The sequence below is a fragment of the Scomber japonicus genome, chromosome 5 (genome assembly GCF_027409825.1).
Source record: "Scomber japonicus isolate fScoJap1 chromosome 5, fScoJap1.pri, whole genome shotgun sequence".
NCBI classification, from domain to species: domain Eukaryota; kingdom Metazoa; phylum Chordata; class Actinopteri; order Scombriformes; family Scombridae; genus Scomber; species Scomber japonicus.
This window is the reverse complement of record NC_070582.1, coordinates 20,888,182-20,900,197: the sequence shown is the minus strand read 5'-3', so window position 1 is coordinate 20,900,197 and position 12,016 is coordinate 20,888,182. Positions and strand designations below refer to the sequence as shown.

General features: G+C 39.6%; 2 protein-coding genes across 3 annotated transcripts; both read right to left on the bottom strand.

Moving 5' to 3' along the window:
* Nucleotides 1-847: 847 nt before the first annotated feature.
* Nucleotides 848-3,020, bottom strand: kxd1 (KxDL motif containing 1). Its single transcript, XM_053319323.1, has 5 exons — nt 2,899-3,020; nt 2,501-2,620; nt 2,186-2,338; nt 2,066-2,112; nt 848-1,982 (listed from the first exon to the last, which is right to left on the bottom strand). The coding sequence occupies exons 2-5, from the start codon at nt 2,596-2,598 to the stop codon at nt 1,726-1,728; spliced, it is 555 nt and encodes a 184-aa protein (XP_053175298.1). The 5' UTR covers nt 2,599-2,620; nt 2,899-3,020; the 3' UTR covers nt 848-1,725.
* A 561-nt stretch (nt 3,021-3,581) lies between these two features.
* Nucleotides 3,582-11,973, bottom strand: LOC128358644 (SIN3-HDAC complex-associated factor-like). 2 transcript variants are annotated; one of them, XM_053318984.1, is made up of 6 exons: nt 11,734-11,973; nt 8,985-9,112; nt 8,778-8,877; nt 8,531-8,654; nt 8,221-8,371; nt 3,582-5,812 (listed from the first exon to the last, which is right to left on the bottom strand). In XM_053318984.1, the coding sequence occupies exons 2-6, from the start codon at nt 9,110-9,112 to the stop codon at nt 5,479-5,481; spliced, it is 837 nt and encodes a 278-aa protein (XP_053174959.1). In that variant the 5' UTR covers nt 11,734-11,973; the 3' UTR covers nt 3,582-5,478. The 2 variants fall into 2 exon arrangements, with proteins under 2 accessions (XP_053174959.1, XP_053174958.1); XM_053318983.1 differs by lacking the exon at nt 11,734-11,973 and having other exon boundaries at nt 8,985-9,166.
* Between the last annotated feature and the right edge of the window lie 43 nt (nt 11,974-12,016).

Sequence of the window (12,016 nt, the reverse complement as noted above, 5' to 3'; positions counted from 1 at the left end):
GTCCTTGTCTGTGCATTACCTACAGTATCCTTATGCTGGAATATTTCATGCCATCACGGACATGTTGAGATGATAGCCCCCTGGGTATAGACACCTTAAAGTGTAGTAAAGTGTTTCAGATTCAGAGCCCATATCGCATAATATCAATGAAAAATCACTTCACACAAAGTCCCTGACTACAGCCCCTGAGTCTCTGCCAGAGCAGTTTGGTCATCCTGTCATATATGCTGTGCTGTAATCTGAATAAATACAAATTAATTTTGGAATGCACACTATGTAAACACAGTATCACTTGAAATAATATCTTGCAACTACCTTTTTTAGACTTTCCCCTACACACTGCATCAAGATCAGATAATAGAGGACCTGAGATTACTCCAAGGCCCTTAGCCTGTCTATTGACATCTAGCAGATCACAACAGCCCTGAAACAGATGCCCGCTTCCCCCAGTTGGTAACCCTGACTTGAATCTATCTAGGACACAGTGTGTAAAAGACACCTCTGGTCATATACTATATAACATTAAATCAAGATGCAGTCACAATTCTTACATTCATTTTGACTTACAGGGAAAATATTATTCTCTTGACTTTGGAAAGTATAGACAAAACAAACACAAACATATCTGTCCCCTCATACTTAGAAGCAGAGTGTTAAAGAGATATGAGTGGATAATATTAACAGGTGACGATTTCTGTTGTCGATTCATTGACACTGAAATAGTGGGACTCATTGGGCTAATCAGTTTTTTTGGTTTGGATGTTCCACACAAACCAGTTTTATTTGAATGTAAGGTTGTCAGCTGTGACCAGCAAAATGTATTCATAACCATATTTTATCCCCACTCATGAGTTGCTTGAATATTTGCTTTTTATGGAGCAGCTTCAGTATTTTTCTTTGCTTTTCATCTTAAGGAGGAAAATATTAAAATTCACATGTAATATATTTCAAATATAACTTGTGTGAAGTGTGTGTTACGGCTGGATTTCCCCTTTTAAACAAACACTGCATCTTTAAAGGGAGCAGAATGGCTTTGTCCTCCACTCACACAACCTGATTTCCAGTGTCTGCTCTGCTACCGTGTCCATGAACAGTCTGCTGAATCTCTGACAGCTCCTCGGACACCCATCACTGACCCTGACTGACTGATCGCTGACACTGCACCTAATCTCAGGCCTCTCTGTGATAAGCAGGTAAGTAGAGACTGATACACCCTTCAAGAATCAGTAACATGTTGTATTAAATGCTGCTGAAAACATTAATAACAAGGGTTCATAGAGTAACAATGCTCCATTATCATTATCCTAGTTACTACTTGAACATCCAAGTTACTTTTACTCAGGTTGAAAACACTACTTACTCTCTTTCAAGTAGCATAAATCGTGAGGGAAAATATGAGAGAAAACTTCCTTCAGTCATCTCTTTAACTTTCCAAAAATTAAATATGCATATAATCACATAATAAGTGAGCGCTTTGCCCTACTTTAAAACAACTTCAAGTATGGTCTGCATTATTTTAGTGCTGTGCAGGAAAAGGACAAGTAAGCATTCAAACAAACATCCAGCGTCCTCAAAGCCAGTTCATAGCCATCTCCAGAGTCTGTGTTGTCAGTAAACATTGTAGAGGACAACACCGATGTGATAATGCAACACGCCCTCAAGCTGACATTAGTAACTAGTTATTGTTGGAACCAGTTAAGAGACTGAAATCCATCCACAAAATGTCTATTCCGCAGGCACAGAGTCAGGGCCCTCATCCTGTAGGACGGCTGACAATGGGACGTCAGAAGTGGGCGTGTCAGACGGCTCTTGAGAGAGATCTTCGGAGCATCTGCTCATGGTGGGTGAGATCACATCTGGACTAGTGTCACAGGACTCTGTGCTCTGCTCTGAGGTGGCCGCTGTGATTGTTGTAGCAACACTGGGGGCAACTGGGTCAAACTCATCGTCGTCATCCTCCAGCATGGCTGACTCGTGGATATCTGCAAAAAGAAAGTTTAAAGCATGATATTTAGGCAAATTGAGCTGATTGTGATAATAAAATGGTGAAGGAAAAGAAACTCACTGCTGAAAGCTTCAGGATACTGCTTAGCAACCTTCCCTTTTAGCGTCCTGCAGGCAGAGACCAGTGATCAGAGCATGTACATGTTAGGTACTTAGGTTGCACTAAGGAGGTCAGCCTTACCTGATCCTTCTGAAGATGCTGTCCAGATCTTTCTTCATCTCCACAAGGGTGCGGGTGTGGAGCAGGAAGCGCTCGTTCATTTGCTGCAGTCGCACGTTTGACAGCCCGTTAAAGTTGATCAGCATTTCGTTGGTTTTCTCAAAGCGGTCAAGCCTGTTGTAATAATATTAGAGCAAAGCATGAACAGCGTTCTGTCTACAAAGAACAAGGCAGTGTGTCAACATCACTCATACTGCAGGTTAATTGACCTGACCTAACAGAGGACCCACTTCATGTTTAGTAGTATGATGAGCAAAAAAGGCCAATCACACTCACATGTGTCTCTGAGCCTGGATGATGGCGTTGACATCCTCACAGTTGACCATACTCAGCATCCTGTTGCAGAACACGCCAGAGGCTGTGGGTTCCACCATGATGAAGATCAAGAGGGGAACACTGCAAATACAAACCTTGACTGAGAAAGACGCTCTTGAGCAGAAAAGACTGGAACACTGAACCCACAAAGTAAGCTTGATAGTGAGCCTAATGGACTGTCATTCAGTCAGATTCAATAATATTAATGAACGTATTATCTTCTGGTGGCTATCTTATATTTTAAGCTGTTATATTTTGAGATAAATGACTTAATCAGTCCAGTCTGACCAGGGCGAACCATTATCGATTTAGCGTGTAAGCTAAAACACACATCGAAGCTACAAAATTACACAACCTACCTCAGGTTGCACCGTAGTTGTTTGTGTTGACCTCTCGCTGTTTTAATAACAGATTTTAAACTACATCTGCAGCCGAAAGAAGCATTTGACAGATGGCTGTAAAACAAAAACAAAGCACTACCCTGTTTTCCTACTTCCGGTCACAGGATCGTCGTTTCCGGTGCTCGTCTTTTTCTTCTTCTTTATTTAAGACAGTGCGGAGAACACGTCATAATTATATATTATGACAAGAAAACGGAGCAAAGGTGCTTCAAAAGCATAAGCACTCGGGAATAAAGATCATAAGAACAAATACAAACAAAATGAAAAAGCATATTATTTATAAGTAGAATAAAAATTATACATGTGTCATGCATGTGTCATTATAGGTAACTGAAAATAGCATTACATACATCTAACAAAAACAGTCTTTCAACTTTGATGTATGAATATGTAACTAAGGAGGCAGACAAGTTTTATAGCGTCAAAAAAACACTTGAAATTAACAGTATTTTTTTATATGCTGGATTGATAATGGACAGGCTAATACTGAGGTAAACACAACATATCTGTAAAATAAAAAGAGCCTACAAGATGAATGGAAAATGTGTGCGGCAGTTTTGCACCTTTTGTAAGTAATTCTAGAAAAAAAAAGAAACTCCATGCATCCAGAAAACTCACAAAATTACTTTTATTGAGGGACAAGTAAAAAAAGTACATGATGTATAAAAAATACAAAACCGCTTTATCTAACTTGTAAGCGAAGTAAATGCATAGCAACAGTACATGCAAGTCTAGAGTTAAGTATCCTACTATTCTGTAACATTTTTAAGCTACAGGCTAAAAGAGGAAAAGTACAGTTTGGTTGCAATCTATCAGTCGTTTCAGTTCTACATGATACAGATCCAAAGTGATGGTAGAAAATAAGTTAGGTTACACACAACTCAAATGATGAGTAAATAAATACTTAACACTTCACAAATATTGACAACCGGTAATTCAACGCAGCATTAAATGAAGCTTGCGTAAGAATTACATTTGATTTCTGATGTACAAAAACCATACTACATATAAGCTTAAAATGAAAAGAGTAGTATTACAATTCTAAGCGAGGGGATGCAGTGATACAAATAAATATGAAATAAATAAATAATGAAACCCATATAAGAACCGTATGGCTCACCCAACCCCTTATATACATAACACCCCCACTGCTGCCAACTACTACATCACATCATCACATATATGAAATTTCATAATAGTGTTCTTTTAGAATACCTTAAACATACATACAAATGACCTCGGACAAGCACAAGTGTCCATAGAAAACCTGCATTGATTTGACATTGGGTGAATTTCAATGTGCTTTGGCTTTCACTTGATAAATAAAGTAATATTAGGCTATATATCACAACACATTTGTGGTATATAAGAGGCAATGGCATAGAATTTCAACTCGTATAAAGTTTTTTTACCATATACTGACCCGGGAATGACAGAAATTACTGATATTGATATTGCTGAATGACTATAAACCGATTGTGTGTTTTGCTGTCATATTGTGTTGTATTATTATGCAAAGACACTTCTATTTTTCCGTTTTCTTTTTTTTTTTTTTTTTACATATAAAAATAAGTTAAAACTTCAGAGAAATGGATCCAAAAAAATAAAAGTAAGATTTACAGTTTATATAAGGCCATGCAATTTAGTATACTCATGCATCAGATCATTAGGTCTTTTGGATGAGTGAGCTTGCCATTCATGCAAAAATGCACTATGTGTTGCTGAGGCCACGATAAATATAGCAACTGTCCCTTTTTGTTCCTTAATACCAATCCAGAATTAACACTAGCACTATCTGTAACACATAATTAAGGCTGGTGTATTTGCTGTTGAAGCTGTGAATAGGCGTTATCTAAATGGGACCCACATATTTGCACACAGAGACACTAATCCAGTCTACAAACACAAACTCTCTGATAGGAGTGGATGTCGATGTGAACAGACACAAACACAAGGGCTACTGTACAGATCTGTGCTCTGTCAATATAAAGTGTCATTCATTCCAAAACAACATAACCACCATTTCAAAAAAAGAGATAACTACTCTCAACAAAAGAAAGCGAAACTAATCCTGTGATATTAGTCAACTTGACATGTATGCTTACAATATTTCCAGATATATGAGAGAATGGGTTCGGCTATACTTTTTGAAATGTTGAGTAATGAGTTTCAAGTAGCACCTTTTTCTGTAACAAGTGGATCTATTGCCTTTTGGAATAAAATCTGTTATGTACCAGCAAACTAGAGCTCCAGCATTTTACCTAAAGTATATCAAAAACACTACAAATGATGGTCCATCATTAGGATGGTAAGAATATTAAATATAAAAAAAGAGACAAAGTGGAAACACAACAGTCCATAAGTTACCGTTTCAACATACTAAACAAACCTCCAACATTATAAACGGAGAAGACCAAAGGATTCGCAGCTGCTTTATGATTGAAGGCCGTCTGAGGCAACTTCTTTCTGTAAGTGCTCAAGAAAAAAAAACGGCACCCCGAGATTTATTCACAGATGTGTGCAGGGGGAGAGGTGACTTTACCACCCTTCTTCTGCCACCACCCCGCTCCTGCCTGAAGGTGTTGTCACGGTAACGCATAGCTGAGCAGGCTCTGCATTTTGCACACAGGTCGGTGCCTCCTTCACTTCCTCTTCGGTCAAGGAATCCATCCTGCTGACTTCCACGCTCACCTGACCCTCCTCAACCTCCACCTCTTCCTCCTCGTCTTCCTCCTCCTCATCTTCTTCTTCCTCGTGCTGCTGCTGCTGCTGCTGCCGCTGTTTGTTGCGGCAGCACGGTTTGAACAAATGAGGGTCGATGAGCACCTCCCCAAAGCGCCCCTTGTAGATTATTCCACAGCACACTTTTTGCCTAGAAAAAACATGACACGTTAATTTATCGGTTACACGTTGTATTCATTCAGGCATATTATGGAGTAACAGCAGATGAATGGCCTGCATGTGTTTTACAGGCTTCCTCTACATTACGATGCAATGATAGCGTATCTGTGACAAACATTCAGTGTCAAAATGAATATCGTCTAATGCACACACGGGTTAAAGGTGTGTAAGAAAATGATGTCGTGCATGTTGTAGTTGTAGATTGGGCACTACCACACTGTGAGCGGTCATGTTTGTTAAAGGTTTTCTGTCACAGACCTTTAGCAGGTGTTAAAAGTGCCTGAAATTGAATTGTTTAACTCATACAAGTACAAATTACATGATGTTTGATATAATAGATTGCACATCTCAAGTTTCAATTCTCTACAAGCATTTTACATAAAAACACAAAAGTTTTTATTATGAATGAAAACCATTGAATTTCACAAACTATTGTTTACTTTAAAAAGCAACAGCGGAAAAACAGAAAAAACTGTTCTTTTAACTTCTTCCACTCCCCAAGGACGCAAGTGTCCTCGGCTGACATCACTGTGTTTCAGATGCTATAGTGGTGGAGCTACAGTGATGACCAAATGCAATCCATAGGTACCAAGCATGTTGGATGGGGAGCTAAATAAGCTAATAATAATGATGATGATAATAATAAGAATAATAATAATAATAATAATAATAATAATAATAATAATAATAGGTGAGGCTAACTTTTGGCAAGGTAAAAACAAGATATCTGAATGAAAATGGGTTCTATGGGTACCCATGAGTCTCCCTTTTATGCTAATCTCATGCAGTTTTTTGCATATAGTATAAATGTTTCATTTTCGCCAATTCTAAAAATTGTGTATTTAATAATAATAACAATAATAATGATAATAATAATAATAATAATAATAATACAATTTATTTGATGGCGCCTTTCAAGTCACCCAAGGTCACCTTACAGAGAATTAAAACAACAAACCTTATTAAAACCAGACATCAACCTAAAAACCTAAAAACTAGTGTAGTGCACAGTGTCAGAGTGAATATGCCAGTTTGAACAGGTGTGTTTTGAGTTTGAATTTGAATGTTGTGATGGAGTCTGACTGTCTAATGTGTGGGGGGAGAGAGTTCCATAGTCTGGGTGCCGAGCAGCTGAAGGCTCGGGCACCCATGGTGCTGAGGCGTGATGTGAGGATGGTTAATAGACCAGCAGAGGTTGAGAGGAGGGTGCGGGAGGGGCTGTAATCCTGGAGGAGGTCGCAGAAGGGGCTAGATGGTGGAGGGCTTTGTAGTGAGGAGGAGGTTTTTATTTTTATAGTTCTGCATAGGGGGTCACTAAACAGTCCTGGAATTGCATGAATTGAAGATGAATAGAAAGCTGAGACTTTTGTGGATTCAATGAGCCCAACTCTATTAATGTGTGTTAATGTTATTCCCCACAGTAGCCAATTCATTGTAGTAAGACTTTTTTTTCATTTCACCTCACTCTATAACCTATTTCCTATTGTGACTTCTATGATAATTACAGCCTCATGAAACTTTACAACCACAAACTACAGAACCAGGGCATTCTGAGGATGTACGTGTTTTCCAGATAAATTGACAATGGGGGGGTTTCTGAGCAATTTCGAGAAGAGTGCTCACCATGCAAAGGCCAAAATGCAATACTTATGCAATACTATGTCAAAAGATTTTGATTCATATCAAAGCATGAACTTTGCTATGATGTTCCTCAATGTCTCTGTCTGAATGTGGTAACCAGTTTTATAAATTCATCAAAGGTCAAAAATTGTTACATTTTGCACCAAATCTGTGTAACAAATGGTTTCAACCCCAAAAATTGCTGCAACAACTTGCTAGTGATAATTGAGCATGGGAATTTGCTGTCACATACTTCTATCATATTCTAAGCCTCTATATACTCTAAACCAGGGGTGTCAAACTCATTTCAGATCAAGAGCCACTTGCAGCCAAATTTGATCTCAAGTGGACCAAACCAGCAAATAATATATATTATAACTAAAATTAGAGCAATTTCAACAATATTATGTCAGTTTTCTTCAGATTATTTTGCACAAAAGCTGCTGATTGACAACATTTTACACAATGTTCAGTATACGAATGGTTTAAATATAACTAAAATATGTATTCATTGTTATTACCAAGAGCATAAAGATGGATGGAAGATTTTTCAAGCTTTTGCAACGAACGTTCACAAAATTTAATGCACATGACCTTCTTGTCTTTACATTTTGAGCATCTGGAATTGCATTAATATTAATGTTTATGTCTCTTTAATTTTGGATGTGATGTTGTAATATAGGTTCAGAAACAATGCTGGCACCTTTAAAGGATTGTTCTTGATTTATGACAGAGTCTGTGCTTCACTGTCTGACTTACCTCTTCCAGTAGGTGAGGTCCAGGAAGGAGAAAACAGGAGAGCGGCTGGACCCGGGACTGAGCTCCGTGTCTGAGCCATCGTCTGACAGGTTGCTGTAGCTGGGAGACTGGGCGGGAGACGCACTGGAGGTAGTGCTGTGGGCATCTGAATCTGGTGAGCAGAACACAGCATGAAAGGTGGAGGTTAGATGCTGAATGCGTTGTGACTTTGAGGGGTCTTGTGTAAGGAATGTGTGTGACAAAAAAAGACTACTCCTTCAAACAAGTCTGAGTGACATTAAAGTTACAAATAAAATGCCAAAACACCCACTGTTTCTTTTCAGCTCTTTCTGCAGCCTGCTGATTTGACTTGGACGTGCTTTCTTCGAGATGGACTTTATCTTCTTCGGCCTGGAAGTTATCTTTAGGCTGGGACCACCTCTGGCATCGACCACCTACATGAGGAAAAGGATGAAGGAAAGGATTATAGACGGAGAGACATTACCACGTTAAATTATTTTTCACATCTTTAAATCAGATATCTCAGTAACAATACCATTACTGTGGCCCAGACTCACATGATTCCAGTTCTTCTTGGTTCCCACAGGTAGTTTTTTCCACCGCTTCACCAGGAGCACACAAGCATTGCAGATTTCTCCAGATCGTGTTTCACTCAATCTGCAAAACAATTACAGTTTGTGAGAAAGAGAAAATATTTGATATCCATAATACACATTACAGGTGGATCTCTCACCAAACCCCACGTGTCCAGCTGTATCTCTTACCCGAAACAGCTCCTGAAGTCTTTCTCATACCGCTTGCTGTCTGTGAAACGAGAGCTTGACGACTTTGCGCGGCAGATGCAGCAGCCGTCCAAACTCCTGTACATTTTCGGCTTATGAAAGCCAAACATCTGCGTGCAAAACATAATTCACATGTGAACAACTCAGGCGCTAATCAGTGTGCACCATTGTTAACTGCAGTACCTCGCTGCGGCTCTGGATTTCTGGTTCATATGAGAGGTGATATTTTATTGAACAATTTCACATTAGCCAAACGTTGTAAATGCTTTACAACGATCAGAGCGGTAAAAACACCCAGAGAAAGCGATTTTTGTTGGAGCATCTCTCCGCTCTGGCCCAAATGGAGGAAGTAGGTCAGCAGTCAGACAGCGTGTCAGACAGATCATGTCAGCATGCTGAGCTCACAGGATGCACGCTTCATTTTGGCAACTCAAAATATGAGCACGCAATTCGTCCCAGCCTCCAGGCTGCATAGGATATTAGGTTATTTGTAGTGGTTGAAACAAACTACGAAATATAAACTAGTGTTGCCAGAGAAATGCATAAAAATATAAATGGCTCTGGGATTATTCACTCGAAATGCAATAAGCACGCCGATGTGTGCAGAGGAATTATGATTTATGTTGCTAGGGAGAAATTTAATCTCCACAGCACATGTAGACCTGAACTGCGGCAAAACTGCGAGCCGCGCCCCCCAGACTGTTTTTTTTTTCATTTGCCATCGTTCCTCAGGGTCTTCTGACAGTGCGGTGCCACAGAGAGCAGACACAGAGCAGGAAAACTGTTAGACCACTCACTCTGATTGTTTTATCAGATGACATTTAAAGTTGGCAAATGTGAAGGGGAATTTATAACAGACACAAAACTATCTACTTATGTATGAAGATATCCGTTGAAGTATAAAAAATGACACAATAAGTTGTCCGGTTGATATTCAGTACAATAGATTGGATAAAGCAAAACACTCGAACTCATTTTTAGAAGTAAGAAATCCGACATTGTATTTTTTTTTAATGTAAAACTATGTGGGACATTACTATTTCTTAACATAGCTTCTTGTGTATTATGTCATTAAGTCTGTAAAACAAAACAATAATACACAGCAAATTCTGTCGAGCACACTGTAACAATGAACAAAGTTGTAAAGATCTCCGTGTAGCCTGTATGCTTCATTGTTGCAGAAAGTTACGCAACTTGCAAATAAAGCCACTGACGTAAGACTATAAGGTAGAGGTCTAATTTACATACAACTTTATTTAAACCGTGAGGAGCCTCACTGAGATCAAATATTTAATAGGCCAAAAGAACCCATAACACGGACAATATTACAACAAATAATTGAATAATAATACAAAATGGATAAAAGAATAGCAGAACAGATAATTAAATAGATAAAATAGCAGCAGTGTGTTTTTTTCTCTTCCAATTTACTATTACAATATAAAAACAATCAGTGTCTATAAAATGTGATATGAAGAGCTCCACATCCAGCCTGGAGTGCCTCATCTGTCCACTGCAGACGATCTCTGCAGCAGAATACAGTACGTGACGCAACTCAACATGGCAACACACTTCAAAGGCGGAGGCAGTGTGGAGAAGGGGGTGTGATGCGATTTTCCATTAAAACTGTTTTAATAAACGCAAAGTGTAAAAAATATCCCGAAAGCAGTACGGACCTGTTCAAAGAACATATCACATTTTAAAAATAAAATAAGACACCGCGAAATGCACTTGTTTTTATCGAGAGAAAAGTGCAAGTCGTCAATTTCACCGCCCACTCCGGCGAGAAAGCATGGCATGCCACACGACCTGCTTCATGCGCACCCATTTTATGACGGCCGTCCTCTGCTCGACGATGCCCGACTTTCCTTATCTACCTTAACTTTAAGTAGTGAGATAAACTACGGCGAAGAGATTTCAAAAGCAAAACATCCCCCGTTCATTGTTTAGGGAAAGGTGTTCTCAAATAATCGTGTAATTTGATCTTTACTCTTTGTTATTCCGTAGCCGCGTCACTGCAACAGTCCACCTACAACTGCATGTGTACGAAGTTCAAAGCGACGGCTTCCTTTAAGTCGGTGTTCCTATACTGTTTTCTCACACTAAACAACATTGTTCATCCAGTTTGAGATTCACAAAGCCTTCATAAATAGTTGGTGTTTGCGGTGGCTGTTTTGTTGACAGCAGCGCCCGCGTGCTGAGACGCATCTCTCGTCCGGGTGGGCGTGAGAGGCTCAACTTGGCTTATTTAGCAGGCGCAGATGTGCAGTACACTGCAGCTGCTATACAACCACAACGTGGACGTAACCATGCTTTTTAGAAGAGTATGTTTCCGACAGTAGCGACCACAAAAACCGACTTCAGTCAAATTTCGGGAGCGATTAAAGGAGTGCTTTCCTCCAACAGCCAGACGCACCAGCCAACAACAACAACAGCCATTACATGCTCACCGTGCTTCCACATGAAGCCCACTATGACACTATTTAACACATCTTGGGGTTTGTCTTGCATTCCCCCTCTTTGCCCGGTCACTTTAACTGTTCATAAAGGTAACCTACACACCAACCGGACCACCCAGTTGGTCTTAACGCAGGCCTAAAATAAGAGCAATTGTTCAAAGACAAATCGGAGCTTGTTTTAAATTACACGTCTGAAAACAGCGTAGACTCCGAACCTCCCTCAAAGCTGCAAAGACTTCACAAAACAAACAGAAACCGACTGCATTAGTTACCTTGTTGCAAGTTGCGTGAAGTTGATACAAAGTAATAGTTCGTGTGCGGCGTCGTTATGATGTGACTATTATCAAAATCAGCCCGCATCGGTAACCCGCTCTTCTCTTGTTGATGTCTGCGCTTATGGACGGGACTGGATAGTTGTGTACACAGTGCGCATGCTCTGTATCCACACCTCCATTTCGGAGTAGAGCAGAAGGCTTTTTTCTTTTTCTTCAATCAAGACATTTACATATACGACGTATGACGTCCCCGTGCGTCTGCGCTCTGCTGGCCTTATAA